We start from the raw sequence: 12,007 nt of genomic DNA, 5'->3' as shown, positions 1-12,007 counted from the left end.
TCTGGGGGGCCCTTCCTACCCTCCAGTTCTATGGTTCTCTGAGTTTCTCACTCCTCTTCAGGCTTTCAGGACACAAACAGGCCACAGAGCTTTATCTCTGCCCTTGCCAGCTTCGACCTACAGCAGACGCAATTTGCCTCATAGGTCACAGTCTGTATTTAGCTCTCCTTGATGCGGACGGGCAGGGATGGGGGGCCAGAGGCCTCAGCAAAGACGAAGGCTGGCTTACGAGCCAGTGCCACCGGTGGCTGTCTCAGTAGGCTTCTCTTGTGGCCACCAACGTCCCACGACAATGGAGGACAACGGTGCTGGTCAACAAATATTTCGGCCTGCAGGCCTTGAGTCTCGGAACTCTCTGGGCAGCTTTCAAAACTTTTTTTAAAAACCCAGTTAATACACACATTTCCAACTATCATCACTGGTCAAACACGTTAGCAGGGTTTTGCTGTGTTCCAAAACCTGCAGCACCTATTTATTTCCTTTTTTACTACCTCCAAGGAGCTCAAGGTGGCATCCATAATTCTTCTCCTCATTGTTTTATCCTTGCAACAACAGCCCTGGGAGGTAGGTGAGGCTGAGAGGCAGTGGCCGGCCCACAAGGTCACCCAGTGAGCTTCATGGCTGAGCAGCAGGATTCGAACCCTGGCCTCTCCCAGATCTTTGTCCAACTCTCTAACTAGCAACCACTGCTCTGCCACTGGCTTTCTACACTTGTTTAACCACCTGCATTTCACGGGGTTGGACTAGATGACCCTGCGGTGTCCCTTCCAACTCTATGATTGAGACGAAATGAGTAGACCTATATACAGCATCACCTCCCGGCAAATAGAAGGGGAAGAAATGGAGGCAGTGAGAGATTTTACTTTCTTGGGCTCCATGATCACTGCAGATGGTGACAGCAGCCACGAAATTAAAAGACGCCTGCTTCTTGGGAGAAAAGCAATGACAAACCTAGACAGCATCTTAAAAAGCAGAGACATCACCTTGCCAACAAAGGTCCATATAGTTAAAGCTATGGTTTTCCCAGTAGTGATGTATGGAAGTGAGAGCTGGACCATAAAGAAGGCTGATCGCCGAAGAATGGATACTTTTGAATTCTGGTGTTGGAGGAGACTCTTGAGAGTCCCGTGGACTGCAAGAAGATCAAACCTCTCCATTCTGAAGGAAATCGGCCCTGAGTGCTCACTGGGAGGACAGATCCTGAAGCTGAGGCTCCAGTACTTTGGCCACCTCATGAGAAGAGAAGACTCCATGGAAAAGACCCTGATGTTGGGAAAGATGGAGGGCGCAAGGAGAAGGGGACGACAGAGGACGAGATGGTGGGACAGTGTTCTCAAAGCTACCAGCATGAGTTTGACCAAACTGTGGGAGGCAATGGAAGACAAGAGTGCCTGGTGAGCTCTGGTCCATTGGGTCATGAAGAGGCGGACACGACTAAACAACTAAACAACAACAACAATAGAGTGGTACCTCGGGTTACGTACTTAATTCGTTCCAGATGTCCTTTCTTAACCTGAAACTGTTCTTAACCTGAAGCACCACTTTAGCTAATGGGGCCTCCTGCTGTCGCCGTGCCGCCGGAGCACGACTTCTGTTCTCATCCTGAAGCAAAATTCTTAACCTGAGGTACTATTTCTGGGTTAGCGGAGTCTGTAACCTGAAGCATCTGTAACCTGAAACGTCTGTAACCCGAGGTACCACTGTATACAGCCTGGGTAACTAGGGCTCCAATCACAAGACTCTGAAAAGCTCTCATCTGGCTCCAGCGTGAGATTAAACCCTTCTGGATCTCAACCTCTGGCAAGCCTCTGTTTGTGTTGAGATGGAAACCTCTGACCAGGAAATCTCTCCCTGGCCTCTGTGTTTGCACAGAGGGCTCTTGGCGGTGCCTCGATCACCCGTCCAATGTAAGCAAGTCGAGCGCTGGCCCGCCCCGACGCCCCTGGCCTGGGGGACTTGAGTCGGCTCTCCCGAAGAGCACCCTCCCTCTTCCCTCTTGCTCCCGGGGTGGCCTCTGGGGAGCTGCTCTGGCTCAGCCCGACATGAAAGATGTTTGCGGAGCTCTGTTCCCGCAGCCCACGCTCTGGAGGGACCACCCTATTTATCCTGCAAGCCAGACCTCTTCCCAGACTCTGCGTTCCTGGCAGATGGCCGAGGAGGAGGAGGAGGAGGAGAAGCTGCTCCTGGGTGATGAGAGGAAGATCTTGCAAGAGGGCCTGTTGCTCTCCCCAAAAACATCTCTGCCTCCCACAAAAGCTGCAGCGCTGCCAGCCAGCCCTGGAAATTTTATCACCCTCCTCGTGATGCTCTCTTGCGGCGCTCCCTGCCAAAAGCCCTGGCTTCGGGAACCAGGCGGCCAAATGGAAATCCCAGCTGCGCCGAGGAGCTGGGTTTAAATTGGAAGGAACTTGCACCTCCTCTGCGTCCCGTTCTGTTTATGGAAAAGTTCTGGGAAGCGTTTGCGCAGCTGAAGGAATGCTTCGTGCCGGTGGATAGTATTGCCGGGGCTGGATATTGTTAGCTGACCTGCTGGAATGCTCTGCGCTCATCTAAACACCAGAGGTTTCGGTGGAGTTGGTCATGTTCATGGACCCAGAAATCTGCAGAGCTGGAAGGGACCCGAAGCGTCATCCTGTCCAAACCCCTGTGGTTGCGTTACATTGCGATGTGTTATAATTATGGTCATTGTGTTTAAATTGTTAAACCTGCAAACGGAATGTGATTCAGAAGGTGACGGAGCGGGGGCCAGAGAGTGGAAGAAATCTCTCTCTGCTGTGAGAACTGTTTCAGATTTTAGACACTTGACAGGTAGTTTGGGGCCACAATTAAGCCTAGATTCATTATTTTGTCTCGCTAAAACCACAGCTGAAAAATCAGAGGGTGCAACTGAGTCCCACTGAATTCAACGGCTAAATCTCGCTGATTTTAGCAAATCAGGTTTGCGCTTGAAGCAAAACGTGAATCATGCATTTCACGGAATGAAAATTCTGCTCTCTCCTCACAAGGTATTCTAGAAGGTCTTTGAGAGGAGGACTTTGCTTCCTCACTTTTGACCTTGGGATGGCGGCGGGTGGGCTTCCCTGAAAGCTCTTCCCTTTCCCATTAAAACCACACAACCTTCTGGTGCAGCGGGACATGGGGGAGGGGCAGAGAAGAACACTGCTCCGGATCCCACCCCACCACTTCAAACACACAGTTTGAGGCATTTTATGGCTTGGTGAGGATTACTGTTGTGGTTTCATACAGATTTGAGGCTTTGCTCTTCTTTGGCTTCCCACTGCCTCAAAAAGACTTGTGGGCCCTGCAAGGCTCCTGTAACCTTCCTGCTTCTCCCCCAAATTTATTCTGCATAAAAAGAGTTTGCTGGATGAGGCCAAGGGCCCATCTAGTCCAGCCTCCTGTTCTCACAGTGCCCCACCAGGTGCCCCTTAGGGAAGCCTGCAAGCAGGATCTGAGCATATTATTATTATTATTATTTGTACCCCGCTCATCTGGCTGGGTTTCCCAGGCACTCTGGGCGGCTTCCAATAAAGATTAAAAATACGTTAAAATGTCACACATTAAAACCTTCACTAAACAGAGCTGCCTTCGAATGCCTTCTAAATGTCAGGTAGTTGTTTATCTCTTTGACATCTGATGGGAGGGCGCTCCACAGGGCGGGTGCCACTACCGAGAAGGCCCTCTGCCTGGTTCCCTGTAACCTCACTTCTCACAATGAGGGAACTGCCAGAAGGCCCTCGGAGCTGGACCTCAGTGTCTGGGCAGAGTCCTCTCTCCTCCTGTGGCTTCCAGAAACTGGGGTTCAGAAGACTTACTGTCTCCAGTGTGGAGGCAGCGCAGAGCCATCCTGGCTAGGAGCCCTTGATCGCCCCCTTCTGCATGAATTTGTCTCAAACTTCTTTCAAAGCCATCTAGGTTGGTGGTCATCACAGTTCATCTCTCTTTGCTCTCTGGCTCTGAAGCCACTTATCAAAACCAACTTCTCTCCTTCTCTTCTGCAAGGGGGAGAGAGAATCCTCTAAATCTGAGGGAGGGAGGGAGCAAGGCCGCCTGAGGGGTCCCAGCTGCAAGGATCGAGCCAAGCATTCGGACTGTCACTCAGAGGCAGCCTTGTGCCAATGGAGCCGAAAGGGGAAAGGGGAAAGGGCTGGCTGGGTGGGTGTGCCAAGGGGGAGCAGATCTATTAATTCCTCTGTTTTCTGGACCTGATCCCTTCTGTCTGCAATGAGGCAGAGCCAGGCGGTTTTCCTAACCACATCGGCTTCCCAGCCCCACACACTCCCTTTCCAAACAGCTGCTAATGATCTCTGCATCCCTCAGCCACTCTCTCGGTGCCAAACTTTTGTTCCGAGAGGCAAGCTGTGCGTGAGAAAGGGGATCCTCTTCCCAGGCAGGGAGAGGAGGAGGAGGAGGAGGGAACCTGCTTCATCTTGCAAACTGAGAAGCAGGAGCCCTGGCTGGCAGGCCTAAGAACATAAGGAGAGCTGGCCGCTGGATCAGGCCCATGGCCCATCTAGTCCACAATCCTGTTTTCACAGGGGCCAACCAGGTGCCCGTTACAGAAAGCCCACAAGCAAGACCTGAGCACAGGAACAGCTTTCCCTCCAGCAGAATCCAGCAACTCCAACGGCTACAGCTTTGTCAATAGTGACTGAGCTGAGCAACTGTTAAAGAAGAAACAGCCCACAATGCCATATCCTCCAGCATTTCTCCAGTAAAAATAGGGAGCTTCAAACATACAGAAGAACATCCAACATTTAAAAACTTCCCCATACAGGTCTGCCTTCAGATGTCTTCTACAGTTTGTATTTATCTCCTTGGCTCGGGGGTCACATAACTCCCTACCCTCCAGCATTTCTCTGATGAAAATAGGGACGTCCTAAGGAAAAGAGATGGGACGCGGGTGGCGCTGTGGGTTAAACCACAGAGTAGGACTTGCCAATCAGAAGGTCAGCAGTTCGAATCCCCGTGACGGGGTGAGCTCCCATTGCTCAGGCCCTGCTCCTGCCAACCTAGCAGTTCGAAAGCTAGGTGCAAGTAGATAAATAGGTACCGCTCCGGCGGGAAGGTAAACGGCGTCTCCGTGCGCTGCTCTGGTTCGCCAGAAGCGGCGTAGTCATGCTGGCCACATGACCCGGAAGCTCTACACCGGCTTCCTCGGCCAATAAAGCGAGATGAGCGCCGCAACCTCAGAGTGGGTCACGACTGGACCTAATGGTCAGGGGTCCCTTTACCTTTACCTTAAAGGAAAAGAGGGACATTCCAGCATCAAATGAGAGACTGGGGCAACTTCTGTAAATCCAGGGCTGACCCTGGAAAACAGGGACACTTGGAGGGTCTGCAAGGATGCAGTACCACAGAGTTGGGTTGGAGCACTCATAAAATCAATATCCACACTTATATTTTGATCTGTGCTTTCTAGGCAAAGGTCCTGTGCTTTAAAGCTCTGTGTCTGAGTGCTCTTCACGCCTCCCCCCCCCCCCGAGCAGAACCCTGCTCTTTAAAGCTGAAGCACAACTCAAGACGATTCCGTTTCTCCATGGATTGCCGTTTGCTCCGATTCTGCTGCAAAGAGTGGGTTTCGCAGTGAAAGCTCCGGGGCAAAAAATGAGAGCTAGGATAGAGAACTTTGAAGCACTGACCTGCCTGGGAAGCACAGAGGAAAGGTAGGTGTGGATAAGCCCATAGACTCATAGAATGGAGGTTAGAAGGAACCTCATCTAGTCCAAACCCTTTCAAAGCAGGAATCCTGGACAGATGGCTGTCACCAAACCTCTGTTTAAAAACCTCCAGCGAAGGAGTGCTACATCAGCACCTCCTCTGGTACAAGGCAGGACGATATGTGTGGAGGGCAGGAGAATCATAGAATTGTAGAGCTGGAAGGGGACACCAAGGGCCATCTAGACCAACCCCCTGCAATGCAAGGATCACAGGCACAGAATCCCTGACGTAGTGGCCCTGCCACCTCTCTTTAAGAGGCTTCAATGGAGGAAACTCCACCCCCTTCCAAGGTGGTCCTTTTCACTGTCAAACTGTTCCCACCAACAGAAAGTTCTTCCAAATGTTGAGTCAGAATCTCCTTCCTTGTCATTTGAATCCATTAGCTGGAGCCCTCCCCTCTTGGAGCAGCAGAAAGCAAGCTTGCTCCATCTTCCATCTGACCTTCAGATATTTGAAGACGGGTGTCACATTACCTCTCATGTCTTGTCCAGGCTAAACATACCCGACGCCCTCAGTCCGCGAGATCCCGGTGCAAATCAACATTTTTGAACCAATATATAAATATGTGCAGCAGGCAAAGGTGTCTCCTTAACCGGCCGAGCGAGGTCAAGTGAGGTCAGGCAATCCTCCACCAGGGGGGAAGCACCTAAAAGTTTGCACATCGTGAGAAGCCCCTGCACCTCCAACCCTTTGCCCAGGGTGACATTCCTGGCAACTAGAGGTTCTCCAAGGAATCACACACTTTCTCCTGCACTGATTGAATTCCTGACACTTCACCCATGACAGGTACAAAGGAACACATGTGGCTGCCTTATCCTGAGTCAGGCCATTGCTCCACCCAGTTCAGTATTGTCTACCCTGACTGGCAGCAGCTGTCCGGGGTTTCAGGCAGCGAAATCTCCCAACCCTTTCCAGAGATGCTGGTGAGGAGCGATCCTGGGGCCTCTTGCCACTGAGTCCCTCCCCAAGCCCAAAGATGTCCAACGGCTTCAGGAATGATGCTTTGACTCAGCCCAGCAACCATGAGGAATTGTGTTGGACCCAAAGACCTGCTGACTGTGGCACCATCTCAGATGCCACTTTGCTGAAGTAGAGCAGAGGTGACCTTGCTGGCCTCACCGCTTGTCCCAAACCACCAGGGGCATCGCTGGCATGAATACAACTACTTAAAAACTCCCTCATCATCAGCTTCCCATCTCCGTCAATTCCCACGGAAGGTCCACAGGCTTTGCAAAGTCTACACCCAACGGCTGCTGGGAAACCAATGAAACGCCCCATCTGACTAAGAAGGTCCTCCAACCGCTCCTGACCGGCTGTCTTTTGAAGGAGCAGGTGGTTGCAGGGACCTTATTTAGAGCAGCCTCGTTCTATAGAAGAGGCACCTGCAGCTCTGGAAAGCTCTCAGAACAAGAAGAGAATCACAGAATCGGAGAACTGTAGAGTTGGAAGGGACCCCAAGGGTCATCTAGTCAAAGGTCATCAAGAGAAAGCGGACCTCTTGATCATTCCAAATGCCAAGTCATAGAATCACAGAAGGGGTCCCAAGGGTCAGCTAGCCCAACCCCCTGGAATGTAGGAATCACAGCTAAAAAGTCCCTGACAGGTGGCCCTCCGACCCCAGTTTAAACACCTCCTATGAAGGAGAGAAAAGGGACGCAGGTGGCGCTGTGGGTTAAACCACAGAGCCTAGGGCTTGCCAATCAGAAGGTTGGTGGTTTGAATCCTGCGACGGGGTGAGCTCCCGTTGCTCAGTCCCTGCTCCTGCCCACCTAGCAGTTTGAAAGCACATCCAAGTGCAAATAGATAAATAGATACCACTCTGGTGGGAAGGTAAACGGCGTTTCTGTGTGCTGCTCTGGTTCGCCAGAAGCAGTTTAGCCATGCTGGCCACATGACCCGGAAGCTGTACGTCGGCTCCCTCGGCCAATAAAGCGAGATAAGCGCCGCAACCCCAGAGTCGGTCATGACTGGACCTAATGGTCAGGGGTCCCTTTACCTTTACCTTTTATGAAGGAGAGACTTTCCCAGGAAGCCCACTCCACAGCCGAACAGCCACAAGGACAATCTGTATCCTACACTGATCCCAATTCCTCCTCCCTCCCACTTATTTAAAGAAGCAAACCCAGAGCCCCTCCTCCCTCCCTGCTGCCCCATCTTAGCTGCCCCACAAGGTCGACAGAGAGCCGAAAGAGGGTGGTCTCGCGGTGTGGCCGAGCCAAGGAGAAACTAAACAGCCACAAACGAAGCCCTTCGGATTACCATGGTTCCCTCGGAAGCGCCGCTGGAGGGGGCAGAGAAGCGAGGGGGGCACCAAGTCCCAGGGCCGCCGCCCCCTCCAAAAGAAACCTTCTGGATCACTTGTTGGCAAACTCCTTGCTGCTGCGTCTGGGTCTCGCGTCAAGCTCCTTCCCAGCCATCTGGGCTGCTGGGCTTGTCTTCTGCGGTGGGGGCACCACGACGGACCCCAGGTGTGCCCCACACCCCCCAAGGAGACGGCGGGGAGGCCTCAGGCCAGCTTGCAAACCTTCCAGCCTCAACCCTGCCAGAGTCCAGCGCCACTGGTTGCTCCTCTCCAAACTTCTCCCATCCTTCGCGTCTTGCAAAAGAAAAAGGAGCCTGCTCTCTCTAGCTGCGAGGGGGAGGGATTGAGGAGTGGAAAGGAGGAGAAAAGACGGGGGGGGGGGAGGCTGTCTGAGCTTTAAAAAGCTGCCTCTCTCTCTCTCTCTTTCCCTGGCTGGCGTTGCTGGAGAGGCTCTCGCCGAGCAATGCCAGAGCCAGCGAACAGCGGTCCTCTTTGTGCCCAGCGGCAGAGGCCCTGCCCCGTGGCCAGACAGGCCTGGAACCAGCTGCAGGGTGCCCAGGAAGGCTTGGGGGGTGCAGGATCCAGCCATGATGTCACACGGGCCCTTTTCACCTGGGATCAAAGCCGCCAGGTCAAGGGGCCAGCGAAACCATCGTCCTCCTTCCAGGCTTGTTTCTGTCCAGCTGTCCTTTTGCGAGCGCGCACACACTCACCAAATCCTCCCAGCGTTTTCTTTTCTCTCCTTGTGCTCTGAAAGGAGCCTGCCAGCCTCAGAGGCCTGTCACTGGGGCAGCTAAGCTTAAGGGGGCCCCCTCCCCCCGTTTCCTTTCTAAGGAGGTGACGGCATCCCCTTCCCCAGCTCTTGGATGCAGAAGAACTCAGGGGAGCAAAATAAGCTGGGGGTGAAATGGGGAATCAAGGAGGATGCAGATCTCCACCGGTCCGTACGCAACACCCCAATTATTTTATTTTCTGCTTCCAAATGCACATTTCCCAAGACGGAGGCCTCTTTCGTGCCGCACTCAGAGGTGTTTCTGCGCCTCTAAGACTGGGCTTGTGTAGAATTCATGGAGGAGAGGCTGTCGATGGCTTCTAGCCAGGACTCCGCAGTCAGAGGCAGCAAGTCCCAATTGCTGGAAACTTCTGGAGTCGGGGAGAGGCTCTCGGATCCTGTTTGCAGGTTTCCGACACGCATCTGGCCGGCCTCTGTGAGAACAGGATGCTGGACCAGACGGGCCATTGGTCTCATCCAGCAAGCCCTTCTTATGTTCATTCCTAACTTCAGCAGACCCTCCAAGTGCCTCTATTTCCCTGATTTAGAGAAGCCGTCCCGGTTTCTGATCTGATCCCTGAATGTCCCGCTTTTCCTTAGAATATCCCAGTTATCACTAGAGAAACGTTGGAGGGTATGGAGTTATCCGACCCCCGAGCTGTCTGGAGGTAATCTTGTATAGAGGAAGGGTTTTTAAATGTTTAATGTTTTATTATGTTTATATATATGTTGGAATCTTCCCAGAGTGGCTGGGGCAACTCAGTCAGATGTGTGGGATAGAAATAGTAAAATTATCATTATGGGATGGGACGTCCCTATTTCATCAGAGAAATGTTGGATGGTATGCTTCAGTTTTCATTTAGTTATTCTGAGGTTAATCCCGTGTGTGTGTGTGTGTGTGTGTGTGTATCTATCATCTATCTTACACGTACACACACATCCATATAGATCCCCCCCCCTACTTTTGGAAGCCATGGGTTCCCCTAACTGGCCGATTCTCTCTCTCTCTCTCTCTCTCTCTCTCTCTCTCAGTGTTGTTTTGGCCACAAAGGGATGCATTTGTCATTAGTAGCAGAGATGGATGGATCAATCTATATTTGGTTCATTTCAGTTTCCCACGTCTTCATGTTCCATCTTTTTCTGCATCTGTCAGCATTTTTTTCAATAAAAAGCTGCATGAAAGTTTGCATTAGGTTCACACACGTGTTTTGTTTTTACAAAACACACGTTTTGTGCACATTAAATCATTTGAACAGATGCTAGCCATAAGTGTGTGTGTGCGTGCATGCATGTGTGTTCATGTATATTTCAGTACTTATTACTTCAAAAGGTGCAGGTTAAGTTTGTTATCTAGAAAGTGTGGCCAGAATAAGACCCTCAAGCATAATTGTTTGTTTGTTGATTGCATTTACATACCACCTTTTCTTCCAAGGAACTCAAGATAATGTAATCTCACTGTGTAATCTCACTGTATACAAGTTGTACAGGTGACAATAAAGTATTTCAATTTCAATTCAATTTCAAGATGTTTTACATTATTCTCTGCTCCTTGTTTTGTCCCCACAACAATCCTAGAGGGCGGGTCAGGCTGAAAGTGGCAGTGACAGGCCCAAGGTCATTCAGCAAGCTTCGTGGCTGAGTAGGGAATCGCACCCTGGTCTACCAGGCCACAGTCCAGCGCTCACTCCACTATTCCACACTGCTTATCATTCTAATTATTAGTGCATAGGATACATTCCCGCTCTGTCCATGTGCAGGAACTCCACAGTCTCCAGAGCTGGTGCCTGGCTTGCAAGCTGAATCTTAATAATAATAAATTTTTTTATTAATACTCTGCCCTCCCTGGCCAGAGCCGGGCTCAGGGCGGCTAACACCAGTAAAATTACAATAAAAACATAATGGGGGGGACGGGACAATTTAAAATACAGGTTAAAATACAATTTAAAGTGCAGCCTCATTTTAAAAATAGCCCATAGATCAAGACCATAAGTGGAGGGAAACATAAGGGTCAGACTGAGTCCAAACCAAAGGCTAGGCGGAACAGCTCTGTCTTGCAGCCCCTGTGGAAAGATGTCAAGTCCCGCAGGGCCCTGGTCTCTTGTGACAGAGCGTTCCACCAAGTTGGGGCCAGTGCTGAAAAGGCCCTGGACCTAGTTGAGACCTATCTAGCCACCTTGCAACTTGGAACCTCCAAGATGTTTTTGTTTGAAGACCATAAGGTCCTCCGTGGGACATACTGGGAGAGGTGATCCCGTCGGTACGTGGGTCCTAGGCTGCAGTCTTGAGCCACCTTTGCCCATCTTTTCTGACTCAAGTGAAGAGTTGAGATGAGGGTCTCTCCTGCCCACCCCTCCCTCATCCCCCACCCACTCTGCTCAGCCCCCACCCCTGCTGCTCCGCACAGCTGCCTAGGGCAGCCCTCTGCATGGCTTTTCAGCTTCTTTGGAGAGGCACAGAGTCCCCATTCACAGATGCAGAGAAGCTTGTGAGGCCCCATCCCGAGAGCCTCCTCAGAAGTCCTTTCTTATATCTTATTCTTTTTTTTTTTTTTTTTTTTGCCAGTCGCCCCTGCCCCTGCGCTGTGGGCATCCATTGTATCTCAGGTTGCCTCTCCAGACATCATGTCACTGAGCGGAAGCGCTGGATGGGGTCAAGGGGGAGAGGAGGGTCTCGGGATGAGCGGGTGGGCAAGGAGGGAACAGGGAGGTTTTTATGGGAGAGGCTGACATCAGGGCGTGTGATGCGGAGCAAGGGGAGAGCCTCTGAATATGCCTTTCAGTGGGGAAGATATTTCTGAAACACAGGTGGGGGGTTCCTAAGCTGTGCCCTCTGTTCTGAGATGGTTTGGACCTTGTATTCTGTTGAAAATAGTGATTTACCCCATACTACTAAGCACATGTGGGACGCGGGTGGCACTGTGGGTAAAACCTCAGTGCCTAGGACTTGCTGATCGTAAGGTCGGTGGTTCGAATCCCCGCGGCGGGGTGAGCTCCCGCCGTTCGGTCCCAGCTCCTGCCAACCTAGCAGTTCGAAAGCACCCCTAAGTGCAAGTAGATAAATAGGGACTGCTTATGAGCGGGAAGGTAAACGGCGTTTCCATGTGCAGCTCTGGCTCGCCAGATGCAGCTTTGTCACGCTGGCCACGTGACCCGGAAGTGTCTTCGGACAGCGCTGGCCCCCGGCCTCTTAAGTGAGATGAGCGCACAACCCCA

At 51.7% G+C, this 12,007-nt stretch overlaps 1 protein-coding gene across 2 annotated transcripts in view; it reads right to left on the bottom strand.

Moving 5' to 3' along the window:
* The window catches only part of KIAA1755, a 34,916-nt gene extending 26,525 nt beyond the window's left edge, over window positions 1-8,391 (bottom strand). For both annotated transcript variants that reach the window (XM_083447272.1, XM_083447271.1), the window contains exon 1: window positions 7,981-8,391. In XM_083447272.1, the coding sequence (XP_083303398.1) occupies window positions 7,981-7,983 (3 nt within the window). In that variant the 5' untranslated portion in view covers window positions 7,984-8,391. The remainder of the gene's footprint in view (window positions 1-7,980) is intronic.
* Window positions 8,392-12,007: the final 3,616 nt, after the last annotated feature.

Source organism: Podarcis tiliguerta (assembly GCF_965153285.1).
Source record: "Podarcis tiliguerta genome assembly, chromosome: 6".
In the NCBI taxonomy this organism is placed as follows: Eukaryota; Metazoa; Chordata; class Lepidosauria; order Squamata; family Lacertidae; genus Podarcis; species Podarcis tiliguerta.
Note: the sequence above shows the minus strand (reverse complement) of the source record. Positions and strands in the feature narration are given on the sequence as shown.